This window comes from Chaetodon trifascialis, chromosome 13 (assembly GCF_039877785.1).
Source record: "Chaetodon trifascialis isolate fChaTrf1 chromosome 13, fChaTrf1.hap1, whole genome shotgun sequence".
Taxonomy (NCBI): domain Eukaryota; kingdom Metazoa; phylum Chordata; class Actinopteri; order Chaetodontiformes; family Chaetodontidae; genus Chaetodon; species Chaetodon trifascialis.
In genome coordinates this window covers 1,528,531-1,544,325 of record NC_092068.1, presented here as the reverse complement: position 1 = coordinate 1,544,325, position 15,795 = coordinate 1,528,531, and the positions used below count along the sequence as shown (strand labels likewise).

Below are 15,795 nucleotides of genomic sequence, written 5' to 3'. Positions count from 1 at the left end.
GTCACGGTTACTGTGGTTGCATTTCTGTCTGTCTCTGGAGGGAGGGTAAGGGAGGCTCAGCAGATACAACCTGACCACCTGACTGCCGATTTGTTCCTGCTTTAGCTTGTTCCTAGGCTCTCCAAAGGGTGCATACTTCTGGTTTCTTGCATGCCACCCCAGAGTGAACATCCACATCCTGCCCCACCTCAAACATTTCTGGTGGCTCACCATGGAGACTGATATCTGCACCATTGTCTCAGCATTGCAGGCCATTGATCATGTAGTTTTGGACTTGGTATATCTGAATTAAAAAATACAATTAATAATAAGCAACATATTTTATACTTACTCCATTTTGAATAACTGCCCCTTCTTCACCTCTACACAAACCATTTATTTGTTTGTATATTTATGAAAAAGATCTAACAGTTCTGGCAATTATTTGGTTTCAGTTTAGTTCTATAAATAAATTCAATCTAACTATAAACAGTGAATACTGTACACTGGACAAAAATACCATTTCAACTAATGCTGGGACTACAACTGTTACCTACACCAGTAACAATTTTACTGGTATTATTGGAGTCAAGATAATGGTAGTAGTTAGTAGTACCAATAAAAGCATTAGTCTTTTTAAAATATTCTCTATCAGCTGTCACATCAGTCATATGAGTAGTATTTGCAGCAGCAGAAATTTGTGCTACTGGAACAGAGAATGTACCAGAGCTCTAAACAAGCATCCAGTTTGTGCATGTAAGTTTATTTTTTCTTCTTCTTCTTTTTTTTTTTACTACTACAGTAATGATGTAATGGTAGCTAAACTGATACATGACACCACTATGACTCCTGTAGTGCTACTACAATCACCTCCTAAATTCATAAAGGCCAACTTTTTTTTCTCCCTTATGTACTGATCAAAACCTTTCATCAAATTCTTTAAGTTATAAACAAAACTATTTGAAAGAACAATTTTAAAATTGATGTTAATACTTTTCTTCCCTTTAACTACTAACTAAAACAAGCCCACAAATTTAATTCAGAACACTGATATGTGGTCAAAGACCACAAGAATGAAATCACTCACATAATTTTGTTGTTGTGGAAGAACATACAGTAATGTTTGTTTTTCTGCACACAGGGAATTAATTGTTGCCTCTCCTTATAATCTGTTTTGTAGCATTAACCTGTGAGCAGGGCAGAGCAATGAGTCTTTATCCTCCTTACGTCTGCCCAGTACAAATGATGCATACCCTTAAAAGTTTTTTTTTTTTTTTTCTGTTAAAGGTGAAAACAAAAGCACACATTGATGCAATAAGTCTAATCCAATCCCGTCATGGTGATAAAGTGGCGAGAGGTCCGGGAACAGAGGTAGGAGCTGATACTGGACAAGAGATAAAGGAGGCAGTCAACTGGTGCCTAAAGGTCCTGATTATCAGAGTCAATAAAACCCAGTGTGTGTGCAGCTCATTTGCAATGTGACTTCATCACATTCTGTGTGAAACCTGGACCAGCAACTGTTCTTGATTTACTGCTTTTGATTTATTTTTTTACTCCGCAGATCATAAATAGGTAAGTACCCCTTGATTTGAATAATATGTGACATTTACACTTTAGTCATTAGTGATTCTTGCTCATCTATTCAATTATTAGTAAAGGCTGATATTGCCACTATTGTTTAAAGTATCATGAGATTCACTTCACACAAAGCAGATTATCTTAATACAACACAGCCAAATAACAAAACGCTATAGCTATAAACAATATTAATAAATGATTCTAATTACCATACAAAATAAGGGCAAATAATATGCTGAAAAATTACAACTTATGATTACAACAATACAGCTACACTTAAGTACATAACCGTTCATAAAATTAATGAAAACTAAGATGAGATCAAATAGAAAAAGGAATATATTCAGTCATGCAGTCTGTTTAGGTACATCTATACTTGCTTGTTAAAATAGTAAGTGTTTTGTTATTTTCTGTTTCATAATGTGTTTGAAACCACAGTACTTGACTTTTACTACTGAATTGAACACTTTGGTTTAGCCATGACAATGACACATTTGTTGAACTATGTCTAATCATGTTTCAGACTCAAGTAAAGTCAAGATCATATATAATCAAACACAGTTTCTCTCTTTACACTACTAAACACTCAATCTTTCTTCCCTCGGAAACAGTGGGTCCCAATACCAACCTATTGTATTTTTTTTTGCCAAGCTAGGCCATTGCATATAATTCACTTTCTGTCACCTTCTCACTTGGCTGAGCTCCTGAGGCGATAGGGTGCTTCCAGATCCAGACTCCAGCACTGTTTGCACTTCATGTGATACTGGGAAGGTGACTCAAGTTCAATAAGTCATGGATTGATGTGATTGCTGGTCTGTTTCATCTCAACAACTTTTCATCTTAGTCAGGGACAGGAGGTCTCTGATTAATGAATTCATTAATTTCACTAATGAAAACTATTCAGTCAATTTTGAATTCAGGGAAAAATTTAAAATTCCACCTAATAAAATGTTCCTAAATATAATGATTTTGGTTCACATGAAGCCTGTAAGTATAGTGTATCTATTCAGCCAATTTATGTGACATCTGAACTTGGCAAAATTTCAGTTACATGTGCAAGTACGAGGGCCCTGGGATGATGTATGCTGACTCTCTGCCATGGCCTACTGGTGTACCTTGATAAGTGAATCACGGCCATCATTACTTGGTTTTACATCCAACAGCTGATAACTGTGCTTTTCCAGCTATCAGTGCCTTGACATGCACATACTTAAGTAACCAGGTTACAGTCGGCTTACCCCAGTGAGTGATGGGAATTGGAGGTTTGAGACAAGCCTGGTTTTCCTGGATAGATTTCTCTGCCAGCCATTGTTTTTTCAAGGTCTTCATTAATAGCTAACAATAACCTTATTTGTCATCATAAGAGCACAAAGTTTGTAACTTACACTCTTGCATTCTGTCTCCCTAAAGCCATCAGTCAGCCAACTGAAAAGCTCAGACTTTAGTGACTTTAGTGGCTGTCATGCTCTAACTGACAAACACACATGAATCATGAATCAGCAGAGCATAGAAGAGTTTGAATAACTGTGCTTCAGGGATGCTGAATGAACTCAAATGATACTGCTTGTCTCTTGTTCACAGCCATCCTCTTTCCCTGTGGCCACTCCAGACCTCATCACAATGCCACATCGCAACTGTTATGTTGAGATTAACAACAACTCTGGCAGCTACACACTCTGCAATCCAAGGTTATTAGCTGCTTTTGGTCTTCTCTTTTTCTGGATGTAGCGACAGTATCTGGCTTAAAGTGTTCCCTGGATGTAGTGGTAGTATTTCGTAATTTTTTACAATCACAAATACTGCCCTTACACATTTTTGCAACAATGCAGACTAGTCTGTATGATAAAAAAAAAAAAGTACACCGTGGACTGTGTGGGTTTGTGTGTGTTTTCCTTGGCTTCTTGGTTTTCTTTGATTTCAGTACATTGCTACTATTGCCAAGAGCTTAGCAATCTGACACTTAAGAATGACATTTTATCTCAATACGAGTGGAACGTTCAACTGTCTACATAGTTGTGGCCATGTGGCATAATCTATAACAGGCATGTACCATTAATGTATAATGGTTTTGCAACACATGGTTTTGATTGCTTGTGGGTGTCTTCACATGCCTGGAGGGCGAACCAAAAAAATACTTACAAATCTAATATCTATGGAATGATTTGGAAAAAAGATTTCTCCAAGAACCAGCCTGATATACTGTGTCTCTGTGTTCAGGGTGTTCATTGAGAGTGGCTGTTGTGAGGTCCCTCTGTCACCTATAGTGGGTCCATGCTCCACTGCCAGCGCACTGTTCAACAAGACCACCGGTGCTGCGACTGGAGCAGTTGGTGTCTTCACCTATGACCTTTTCAACAACAACCTGAATGACTACAACCATGTCATGGCTATCATGTTCTCTGTACCCTTTGACCGAAACCTCTACTCAAACTGGTTTGCTGTGGGGATCTTTGACAGAGGAAACAACTGCGACTATAATCTTTATGATATTATGTATAATGCAAGTGAAAATAATTTTGTAAGAGCAAAGGCTGATGGCTGTTGCATTTCTTATGAGGGCGATTATGTTATTGTTAGTGCCGTCATGTCAGACTCAGGTGAAGCAGTCTTGAAAGTGGATATCAGCGATATTGGCATGTACTAAGTCAAAAGAAGATCCTACTCTTCTGTAGAACAGTAGGATCATATAAGCATATGAGATGATCACAGTAATTTCAATAGCACATTTTAATGTGTGTGAAACTCAATAAGCAGGCCACAAGCTGAATGTGTCGCTCATTAATCAATAGACTTAATGCACATGATTTTGGGTATTGGTGTGGTCTTCAACGGTTGATGCCTAATTACAAATAAAAAACAAGACTTTTATGTGTCCATCAAATCATGTCATTTATATTTGTCCATGTATAGAAAAAAATTCAACTGTATAGGAATCTTAATTGCTTCAATCATTTTCTCACTGAGGTAATGCAGATGTAATTTGACTTCTCTTTGATATTTAAGAGATCTAAGTGATATAGGGCCATTTCTGGACATTTTGGTTCCTTCAGCAAGACACCTAATGAGGGGACTGATCTTTTTATTATAATATTATTAAATGAATGTAATTATGGTAATTTACTTAGATTTTTGTTTAATTCAACATGACGCAACTTCTGGCCTTTGTCATGCCATTAACACTACATGTCAAGTAGTACCTTAACATGAACCTGAGTGTCTCTGTTCTGAGTCTTCTGGTTTTAGTTATGCATGGGATATAATATAGAAATTATGCCTTTACACACTTCCTTTCTCTGGTATAATAAAGTACATTGGTTGGGTCGAACTCTTCTTCAAAATGGCAAGCAATCCGGATGTAGCACATTGCACCCAGGTTGGCGCTGTCCAGAGGCTGAGGCTGCAAAGATGGCTGATGTAGCGCTCTAAGCAGCTGCTCGAATCGGCCCAACATGCTGCAACTCGAATAAAACTATTACTGACTACACATTCAAGCTGGAATTGTCACCAGAAGAATCCATTGAAGAACTGGAACTGTATATCGACACCGTCTATAATAACATGTCAACCCAGCGCGACGGTAAGTGTTCCAGGAAACAGCTGAGCTCCAGCGATAAAGACGACTCGAGCACTACTGTGGATCTACTACAAATAAAAGAATCTATGGATTCCATAGAAAAACAACTAAAAAAGCTGGACCTGCTAAAAAAAACTGTCAGACGATGTCGACAATCTAAAACAGGCAATGGATTTCAACAACTCTCTGATTGAAGTCCTTAAACAAGACAACGCTGAACTCAGAATTGAAGTAAACAATCTCAAGAAGCTTACATCCGAACTTCAACTAAAAAACAATCAAATGTCAAATGACATTCTCGAAATGCAAAGCAGAAGCATGAGAGACAATATAATAATTCATGAAATACCCAAAACATACCAAAGAAACATACCAGTCCACGGAACCACTGGTGAAAACTTTCTTGAAAGAAAGCCTCAAGATGGATGAAGGTGAGGTTGAAGCCATCCACTTCTCCAGAGCACACCGGATCGGAAATGCCGAGGCTTCCAGGCAAAAACACCTTCCCATTGTGGCAAAAGTTGCCGACACGAAAATGAAAATATCCCTCATGGGAAGAGGAAAAGAGCTGCGCGGTACCAACTTTTCCATCAGTGACCAGTATCCAGCTGAGATCCTGAGGAGACGTAGGCTGCTTCACCCCATCATGACAGAGGCGTGGCAAAACCAAAAAAATGCTCGTCTCGTCATTCACAAACTACACATCAATGGGAAGCTCTATATAAATCCTGAAATAACCAACTGGCTTGGAGGAAAGAGTGCCAACTCGGGACAGTAAAATTCCCAGTGATCTGTTCACATGTAAATAGTCGCATACAATGGACGACATCAGAGTGACGGTAACCATGGTAACTTAACATCAACTCCGGGCTTCACCGCAATAAGAGGAAGCCGCAGATTCGTCACTATGATGTAGTCACTTTTTTTTTTTTCTTTCTAAGCACTTTAAACCACACAGCTTGGGTACGGCTGGTCTATAGTCTATAGTCTTTTTTTTTTTTCTTTTCTCACTTTTTCTATCTTATCAGACAATGTTTAATTTTCCTTTGCTCTTTCATGTTTTATGTTTTGGATGCTTTTGGATATGTTATGTGTTTTCCTACTATAATAGAGCGTGGGGAACATGGGGGAGGGACTCGGGCAGACTAAGGGTAAATGTGGGAAGTTTTGAGCGGATATCAAGTAAATATGTTGGTAACATGCACACAACAGCACTCGCACACACACAGACACTCATAGTCACATCCAGACACAAACTCAAGTCAAACTAAGAAACACACCGCCGGGGGGGGGCGGGGACGAAAGGAAAACAAACAAAGCTAATATCCCCGTTAATTGAATCATGGCTACAATAAAATTTGTAAGCTGGAACATATGTGGATTGGGAGTCAGGCAAGAGATAAGAGTAATTAACCATATTCTCAGGATACAAGCAGACATTTGCATATTGCAAGAAACTCATCTAACCGATACAAGAAACACCGTTAGAAAATCAACAACGTTTCCTCATGTTTTCACTGCAAATTACAGTTCAAGAAAAAGAGGAGTAGCAATCATGATTAATAAAAAAAATTACATTCAGTCATAACAAATCAATTTCAGATCCAGGGGGACGATATATCACCATCAACATCTCCACAGGAAACAACCCTATGACAATAGCCAGTCTCTATAATAATAATGATGACCCTTCCTTCTTTCATAGTCTCTTTTCTATTCTTAAGAGTCTACCCAGCTCAGATATAATCATAGGTGGTGACTTCAACACCACACTTGACCCGACACTTGATAAATCAAACATAACAGGGAATATCCGGATACATAAAATTACTGCAGTCCTAAAACATTATATGTAGAATTGTGGTTTTTGCGACAGCTGGAGGCTAAATCATCCCACTGACAGAAAATACACCCACTTCTCAAAAGTTCATCACACATTCTCCAGAATAGAATACTTCCTCACCTCCAACTCGTTACACTCCAACATATCTGAAACACAAATTCACTCAAAACACAATTAGTGTCCACGCATCAATCTCCTTTAAACTGCACACAAAAATAACCTCAAGCACATCTTCCAGATGGAGGTTCAACACATCACTGTTAGAGGATCGTGAATTTTTTAAGAGAGAGTGGACATTCTTTATGGAAATAAAGACTCTCCGAATACCTCCGCAACTCTGCTCTGGCAAACCAGTAAAGCTGTATGCAAAATAATTTCATACTCATCATACATAAAACGGAAAAACACAGAACTACAACTGAGATTGGAAAAAAACTTGAAAACACTTAAAAACACATAAAAACACTTATGCAACACACCCCACTGATAATATTTATTGTCAAATACAGAAACACAGAATGGAACAAAAAGATCTGTTAAATAACAAAATTAAATTCCTAATTGAAAGACTAAGATTGAACACATCCCAATACAGTACCAAACCAACAAGCTATCTGGCAAATATGATTAAACAGAATAAAGAGAGAACAACTATTACATAAAGAACTACTACCAAGATCTTTACACATCCTGTAATAACCCAAATGCCTCTGATATACATACATTCCTAAATAGCATCAATCTACCCCAATTAACATTGGCATTAAGGGAACTGCGCTAAGCTGGTTTAAATCCTACTTGTCAGATCGCTCTCAGTTTGTACGCGTTAATGACGACTCCTCTGTGCTCACTAAAGTCAGCTATGGAGTTCCGCAGGGTTCTGGGCTTGGACCAATTCTATTCACCTTATATATGCTTCCTTTAGGTAAGATTATCAGGAAGCACTCAATAAATTTTCATTGCTATGTAGATGATACCCAGCTATATTTATCAATGAAGCCGGAAGAAACCAGTCAGTTAACTAGACTACAAGCATGTCTTCATGACATAAAGACCTGGATGACCTGCAATTTTCTGATGCAGAACTCGGACAAAACTGAAGTTATAGTAGAGTTATATATTATAGAATTGTTGGTTTCTTTGTAGATAAAAGAGCTTGGTCTATACCAGCTCTATATGGAAAGTGTCCTGAGACAACTTCTGTTGTGATTTGGCGCTATACAAATAAAATTGAATTGAAAAATTGAATTGAATTGAATTGAATTGAATAGTAGGCCCTAAACATCTTAGAAAGTCACTTTCTGATGACATAGCAGCTATGGATGGCATTGCGCTGGCCTCCAGCACCACTGTAAAGAATCTGGGAGTCATCTTTGACCAAGACATGTCCTTTCACTCCCATGTAAAACAAATTTCAAGGACTGCCTTTTTTCACCTACGTAATATCGCAAAAATCAGGCATATTTTGTCTCAAAATGATGCAGAAAAACTAGTCCATGCATTCGTAACTTCCAGGCTAGATTAGATCTCTATTTGCTCCAGAACGCTGCAGCACGTGTTTTGACAAAAACCAGGAAGAGAGATCATATTTCTCCAATACTAGCCACTCTGCACTGGCTCCCTGTAAAGTTTAGAATAGAATTTAAAATTCTCCTCCTTATTTACAAAGCCATAAATGGCCAGGCACCTTCTTATCTTAAAGAGCTCATAGTACCTTATTGCCCCACTCGAACACTGCGTTCCCAGAATGCAGGTCTACTTACGGTTCCTAAAGTCTCAAAAAGTAGAACAGGAGTCAGAGCATTTAGCTATCAAGCTCCTCTCCTGTGGAACCATCTTCCAGTCTTTGTCCGGGAGGCAGACACTGTCTCTACATTTAAGAGCAGGCTTAAAACTTTCCTTTTTGATAAAGCTTATAGTTAGGGCTGGCTCAGGCTTGTCCTGGACCAGCCCCTAGTTATGCTGCTATAGGATTAGACTGTCGGGGGACCTCCAAAGATACACCGAGCTCCTCTGTCCTTCTGTCCCTCTCCATCTGCACGCTTTCATGTCCTACCACGGCGTGTTACTAACTTAGCTCCTTCCCTGGAGTCTCTGTGCTTGGTCGTCTTGCAGGTTACACAGTGGCTGAATCTGGATTGTGGATTGCAGCTGCACTTTATCAAAGGAAGACAGTCATCCCACAGCACAAGGAAATTATTTAACTTAATGCAGCTTTCTAACAATAGGAAAATGTAGACCATCATAGTTTCCCTAGATGCACAAAAGGCCTTTGACAGAGTTTGATGGTCTCTCCTGTTTGCAACACTACACAGATTTGGATTCGGAGAGTCAGTCATTAACTGGATTAGGGCATTCTACACCGCACCAACAGCCACCATCACAACTAATGGGTTAACCTCACAATAATTCACACTTCACAATGGCACTAGACAAGGATGCCCCTCTCTCCATCACTTTTTGCAATCTTCCTAGAACCACTCGCAGCTGCCAAAACAATAACATCAAAGGCACTGTATCTTTATCCATGGAACACAAAATAATCCTCTATGCAGATGACGTGTTGATCCTCCTACAAGAACCCCAAGAGCTACTCTATCAAAATCCACTGTCCTACCACTTTACATGGGCCCAAGAGATGCGGCAGCTCTCACCTCACAATTTCACCTTCCCATAGGAAACATCAAATATTTAGGTATCCACATTTCCACCAAGCTGTCAGAGCTGATGACTCCAAATTTCACACCATTACTCATATCAATACAAGACGACCTCAATCGCTGGGCACATACCACTCTCGCTTTATGAAAGAATATCCATGATTAAAATGTCAGTCCTTCCCAAAATTATTTACTTATTCAACATGATCCCTTCACTCCTAAATCCATCCTGGTTCAATTCCCTGAACACAGCAATATCCCACTTCTATTGGAAAAACAAACCACCCCGTATAAAACTTCAAACATTACAAAATCCAAATCCCAAGGCGGTTTAGAGGCACCAAATTTTGAATTATACCACCTGTCAAGTCAGCTAAAATATCTAAAACAATGGCTCAACCCTCCAGATCTAGATTCTCACTGGTTAGAGACGGAACAGGCACTATGTACAGATATAAAACTGTCGGATCTCCCATTCATCAGCGAAACAATTAAACACAACAACTGCTTTCTAAATATCTCCATAGCTTCAGCTCTGACAGCTTGGTGGAAGACACTCTGTACCAAGGGCTCCATGGCTGCACCATCCACTCCCTCACCAATCTGGAACAACCCTGATTTCACAATAAACAGGAAACCATTACACTTCACATCATGGAAACATAAAGGCATCACACATCTTCATCATTGCCACAGTCCAAATTTATAACTCATTCAATTTTAAGTCAACCACAGGACACACTACACAGATGAGAGATTATATAAAATGGGTTTCATCACTTCAGATCAATGCACTCATTGCATACAACACAGCACAGACAGTTATATGCATGCACTCTGGCACTGCACCTCAGTTAGACAATTTTGGACACAAGTCACAGATCACCTATCACACACTCTAGGCTGCCGCATCCCTTTAACCACACAACTCTGCATTTTAGGAGACTTGTCAACTGTACAATCACAAAATCACAATAAAACCACTTTGTTCACAGCCCTGGCTGTCGCCAAGAAAACAATCCTCCTAAATTGGAAAACAAGAGATCAATTAAACCTCACCCATTGGAAGAACTTACTAACAGATCAATTGTCACTGGAAAAAATGTCAGCTTCACTCAATCATACCACACCCCACTTCAATAAAACTTGGGTAGCTTTTATCAGAAAATTTACCAACACGAATCCCTGACAATCTCACTCGACTGCAACCTCATTCATGTTTGCTCCTCCACTTATATACTTTTCTTTAACTTTCTTTCATTTCAACTTTCAACAAGTCTTGATTTATTCCCTATAGGCCCACTCGCTCTACATCATCCCATCACCACAGCGCGCACACACACACACACACACACACACACACACACACACACACACACACACATCATATTTTTCATTTGTGGATGTCACCACATTTTAGAATCCAATATTTATTAATTCTAAGTTTGTGCAAACCAGTCTCTCCAGGGTGCCATTCACTTTTATCTGTATTTCTCCTCCTCACTATGGGTGAGCATGGCCGCTCTCTTCTCCCCCAGCTTTACATGCTCGCAGTCTTTATCTCATGCGGTTAACATGCAAACTTTTACAGAAACTGTGAGGTTTCTGATTCTCAGACATACAATGACACAGAGAGAAGCCATATACTTATCCACAGTTTTCTCAAGAGGGTTTCCTCGAGTGTTTATAAACTGTCCTGTACCATTTCAGAGAGGATGTCTGTGTTCATCTGTTGTGGCGGGAAGGTCTGGATGGGATATAGACTCTCCTCAACATTAAACCAAATAAAGAAGATTTACATTTAAATGTTCATATTTGCTTTGTATGCAATGTGAACAAGTGAAACACAGGGTCACAAAATAAACAGCCAGAAGTTTCAGTAAATGACAGCACACATCAGCCCCATACAGACGGTCCCCTTATATAGCCTGCCTGCAGTCTCCTCTCAACATCAGTTGTGTAATGCAGTGTGTTAGTGTGTTACGAAATGCATGTAGTGGACATCATTGTGACTGACATTTAAGAGAAGAACGGTTGTCTGAATTTGATTGCAAAATAAACTAGAATTACCGCCTTGCCGCTGTATGCCTCCGTCAACCAGTCAGGTTACTAGTTGAGGTCAGAGTGACCTCGATCTTTGACCACCAAAATGAAATCAGTTCATCCTCGAGTCCAAGTGAACGTTTGTGTAATACTTCAGGAAATTCCCTGACGGTGTTCCTCAGATATCCCTTTAAGAGAATGGGATGGACAAACTGAAATATTATGCTTCCGACCACAGTTGTTGCCAGTGCAAAGACATAAAATCTTTCTCCTCCTTTATACATATGACTTTGTTACACAATTTGTTATCATTGCCCTATATGTATTAAAGAGCTTCAGACAAGAAACCTGCATTGGACTTTGCCGTTCCTAGTGGTAATGACTCAATGACCAGACAAGAGCTGGGACAAGGGACTGCAGAAAGGCAGAGCATTAAGTGGCAGAAAAAGAGGCTTCAGCTCTCCAATGATATTTATTAACATCTTTTGACAAAATACCAGCAGTCTGTCAAGCATGCAAGAGCAAAACAGTTCTCTAGGATTATTCAGAATTATGGATGTACCGATCACATTTTTTTGACCCTGAGTCCAAGTCCGAGTCATTCGATTTTGAGTATCTGCCGATACCGAATCCTGATCCGATACTTCAATAAAACATTATGAAACGAACTAAGAGCCAATAATAAGATCCAGGATGTCCCTTATTTTTATTTTTTTATTTTTATTTTTTACCAATGGCTCTTATATTAACATGTAACACTTATGCACAATTGTGCATGCATGCAGTGCAGTGTATTGTAAACTTCTATGAGGTAGCTTGAATTACAGTTTCAAGTCAGAACAGAACACAGAAATAAAATAAAATTTTCTTCACATTAGGAATAGTGCAACATTAAGTAAGGGATAATGCCCGACGAGGTGTCCATTATCAGAAATGAATGGAAGACGCGGAGGCGTGAACTGTCCAACGCGAAGCATCTGACGCGAATGAATGGACTTCGCTTTCATTGTTGATAATGGACACCTCGAATGCCATTATCCCGCTTATACCATGGTCACTTACGAAAGAAATAAACGTTAAATCAATTATTAATACGTCAATGTTGTTTTTTCCGTTAAAAAAGTAAGTTTTTCCACAAGAAGCGGCTGAGTGGACTATTAAATATCTCTCGTTGTGACGCGTTGCCAAGGTAACCAGCTCTGGCCACAGAACCTGCCGCTCGTCGGCCGCAACTGTTATATTAGGCTTAATCAGTGGAGGGAAATGGGATGATTGCTTAATGCTATGTTACGTGATACAAAGTATCATTTCAGAGGGCAAATGCACGTCTTACTGCTTGTGTGTGTCCTCTACTGTCTTGCCGTTGTGATTAATAAACTGTGAAACAACGTATGTTAACGTATGTTCTGAGTTTCTATTGCCACGGTTACCAACTAGCGTTTCACTAACCACTAGCCCATATATTGTAAATGTGATTAAAAATAACAATAAATATACATATGTATCCAATACCTGATCGGGACATAACGTCCAATCCAATCGAGTCTGCAGTCACGTGATCGGCCCCAATTTCCGATAACGTGATCGGATCGGGACAACCCTATTCAGAATAACCATAGCCTAAGAATCTTATTCGGCACCATTAAATCTCTTATGAATCCCCCTTCTAGACCTAACATGGAACCCTCACCAATCAGCTGCACAGACTTTAAAAAAAAATGTTTTAGCATTTGGTATTTTTCTGCCCATTTCCCTGCCCCAACTTGATAAAATCATTTTTGCCATGAAATCCACTCCGGGCTGCCATGATATTGTTCCAACTATAAGTTGATAAAAAAGGAAATTGGCTTGAGCATTCTCAATATTATTAACAGCTCTCTTCTCACCGGGAATGTCCCACCTTGGCTCAAACATGTTGTGATTTAAAAAAAAATGGGTGTTGATCCACTAAAATCAAATAACTTCAGACCTATTTCAACAGATGCTACGATTCCTTCAAAGCACAATATTTTTGAGAAGTTTCCGTTGGCTTATTGGGTACAGTGCAGAATCCGCACTGTTGCTGATTAACTGGCAAGCAATGATCTTTTTGTAGCAGTCGATGGTGGTCACTACTCACTCTTGGTTATTTTAGATATCAGCACTGCCTTTGACACAGCGGACTACACAATACTTATTGATCGCCTGCATCATTGGGTTGGAGTCTTCTCGCTGTTAATAATTCATTGCCCTCCCTCTACGTATGTCTCGTGTGGAGTCCCTCAAGCTCAGTCCTTGGCTTTCTCCTACTTTCCATCAATATGCTTCTGCAGGGCAAAATAATTTTGAACCACAATATCGAATTTCACTGTGACAAGCATGACACGCAGCAGTACCTCCCAGTCCAACCCAACAACCAAATTGGACCCACTACCCTTCCTAAATGTCTGGATTATATTAAAGGATGGGTGGCTAATTTGTAAGGAGCACTGCAACTAAAACAATTTCCCCTCGGGGATTAATAAAGGATTTCTGATTCTGATTCTAATAACTTTCTTCAATTAAATGAAAACAAAGGAGAGATTGTGCTGTTTTGCCCCCAAAACTCCTCCAGCATCACTGTCCAGTCCCTCAACCAGTTCTCCATTCATATCAGACCCTATGCAACAAACCTTGAGGTGCCCAACTGCAATCAAACACACTGTCATCATAGTATGTTGTATGTGTCTTAATCACTGAGGCACCAGGACATCCCAACACAAATATCTTTAATATAAGGTATAACAGCTACCCATTTGAACTTTATTCAGGAAGAAATAACTGGCAACTACCCTTAATTAGCTTTATCTACACTGTCTGTGTTGCATTTGCATTGTATAAAGTTTAAAACATGAAATATCCTTTTTACCAATGGTAATCAAGCATAGACTCACCAAAGACCAGAGCCAGACCATGAGATGTTCCCACAGCAATCACACCCGACATCGTCTGAACACAAAAAATATACAGATTAGAAATTGATTAGAAGAAGCAAGGAAAAGCTAAACAAATGGAAAATATGGACAAAACACCAAAAAACAATATCAAACCTTGCACTCATACAATCAAAGACCATTTATAGACCCACCCATGGGTGTACTTCAAGTTGAATGCTTTTCAGTCACTGTATTCTTTTGGGGTTTATTTTTATAAACTGTGGTAACCTCTGACAAATGTGCAAACCTTCACATTCTCTTTCTGCATCTCTCTTTGAAAATATATCCAACCTTGCTGTCGCACTGTTGCACAAAACCTTTGAAAACAGGCCTTCAGCATTTTGCAATTTTATCTTTATTTAAATTATTATAGCAATTAAAATAAATGCAAAAACCCTGAATTCGGGGCGCTCGAGAAGCCTCATGGTTATGGGACATACTGGCAACACCTTTAACATTCATTTATTTCTCATATCTCTTGTATAAAGTCACTTTTGAAATTAGGAAACAGCTAAAATGCTTCATGCATACAGAATGCATGGCTAGCCAGCCAAAAAAGTCATAGAAAGCGTAATAGGAGTGTGTTACCAAATTGTGCTTTTAACTAATATCTCTCTTTATTCAGTTGAACTCTTAATTGAATAAACCAACACTCACTATAGCAGTTGGCAGTCCAGCATCCACTTTGTCCTGAGGGAAAATACAAATGTTTTTATCATCTTGAATACAACTTTAAATGCATTAGTCTGCTGAAACAAATGTACAATTCTGAAGCCACAGGCACAGTGCAGACATCTGTAACAATAAATCATCCAAATAAAACTAGTTAAGAACCAAAACTTGCAAAAAACAAAAAACATTTACTAACTGATGACCCCATCATTTTAATTAAGGTTGGGCTGTATGATGGTAAAGGAGATTTGGCAATACTGTTTCCACCGTGGGAGCTATACTGTAAGCTGTATTTTCCATATTTTCCGGACTATAAGTATTCAGCCTGTTGTTCTGTGTGCTATTGTGTAGTTGAATAACTTGCCTTTCCAGATTAAATATCTGTTTTTGGTCTTCGATTTTGTGAAATAAATTTCTAAATAAATGCATCTTATAGTCCAGTGCTACTTATATATGTTTTTTCCTCTTCATGACGCATTTTTTTGACTGATG

The 15,795-nt window shown here is 39.0% G+C and overlaps 2 protein-coding genes across 2 annotated transcripts in view; one reads left to right on the top strand and one right to left on the bottom strand.

Annotated features, from left to right (window-relative positions):
* Positions 1 to 15,795, bottom strand: part of vps8 (VPS8 subunit of CORVET complex) — a 171,908-nt gene that overhangs the window by 122,111 nt on the left and 34,002 nt on the right. Inside the window, exons 5-6 of the mRNA XM_070977476.1 lie at positions 15,289 to 15,321; positions 14,590 to 14,644 (exon numbers count right to left, since the gene is read on the bottom strand). Of these exons, the coding sequence (XP_070833577.1) occupies positions 14,590 to 14,644; positions 15,289 to 15,321 (88 nt within the window). The remainder of the gene's footprint in view (positions 1 to 14,589; positions 14,645 to 15,288; positions 15,322 to 15,795) is intronic.
* LOC139341470 (DELTA-sagatoxin-Srs1a-like) lies at positions 3,178 to 4,201 on the top strand. The gene is made up of 2 exons (XM_070978016.1): positions 3,178 to 3,245; positions 3,775 to 4,201. Exons 1-2 carry the CDS (start codon positions 3,178 to 3,180, stop codon positions 4,199 to 4,201), a joined length of 495 nt encoding a protein of 164 aa, XP_070834117.1.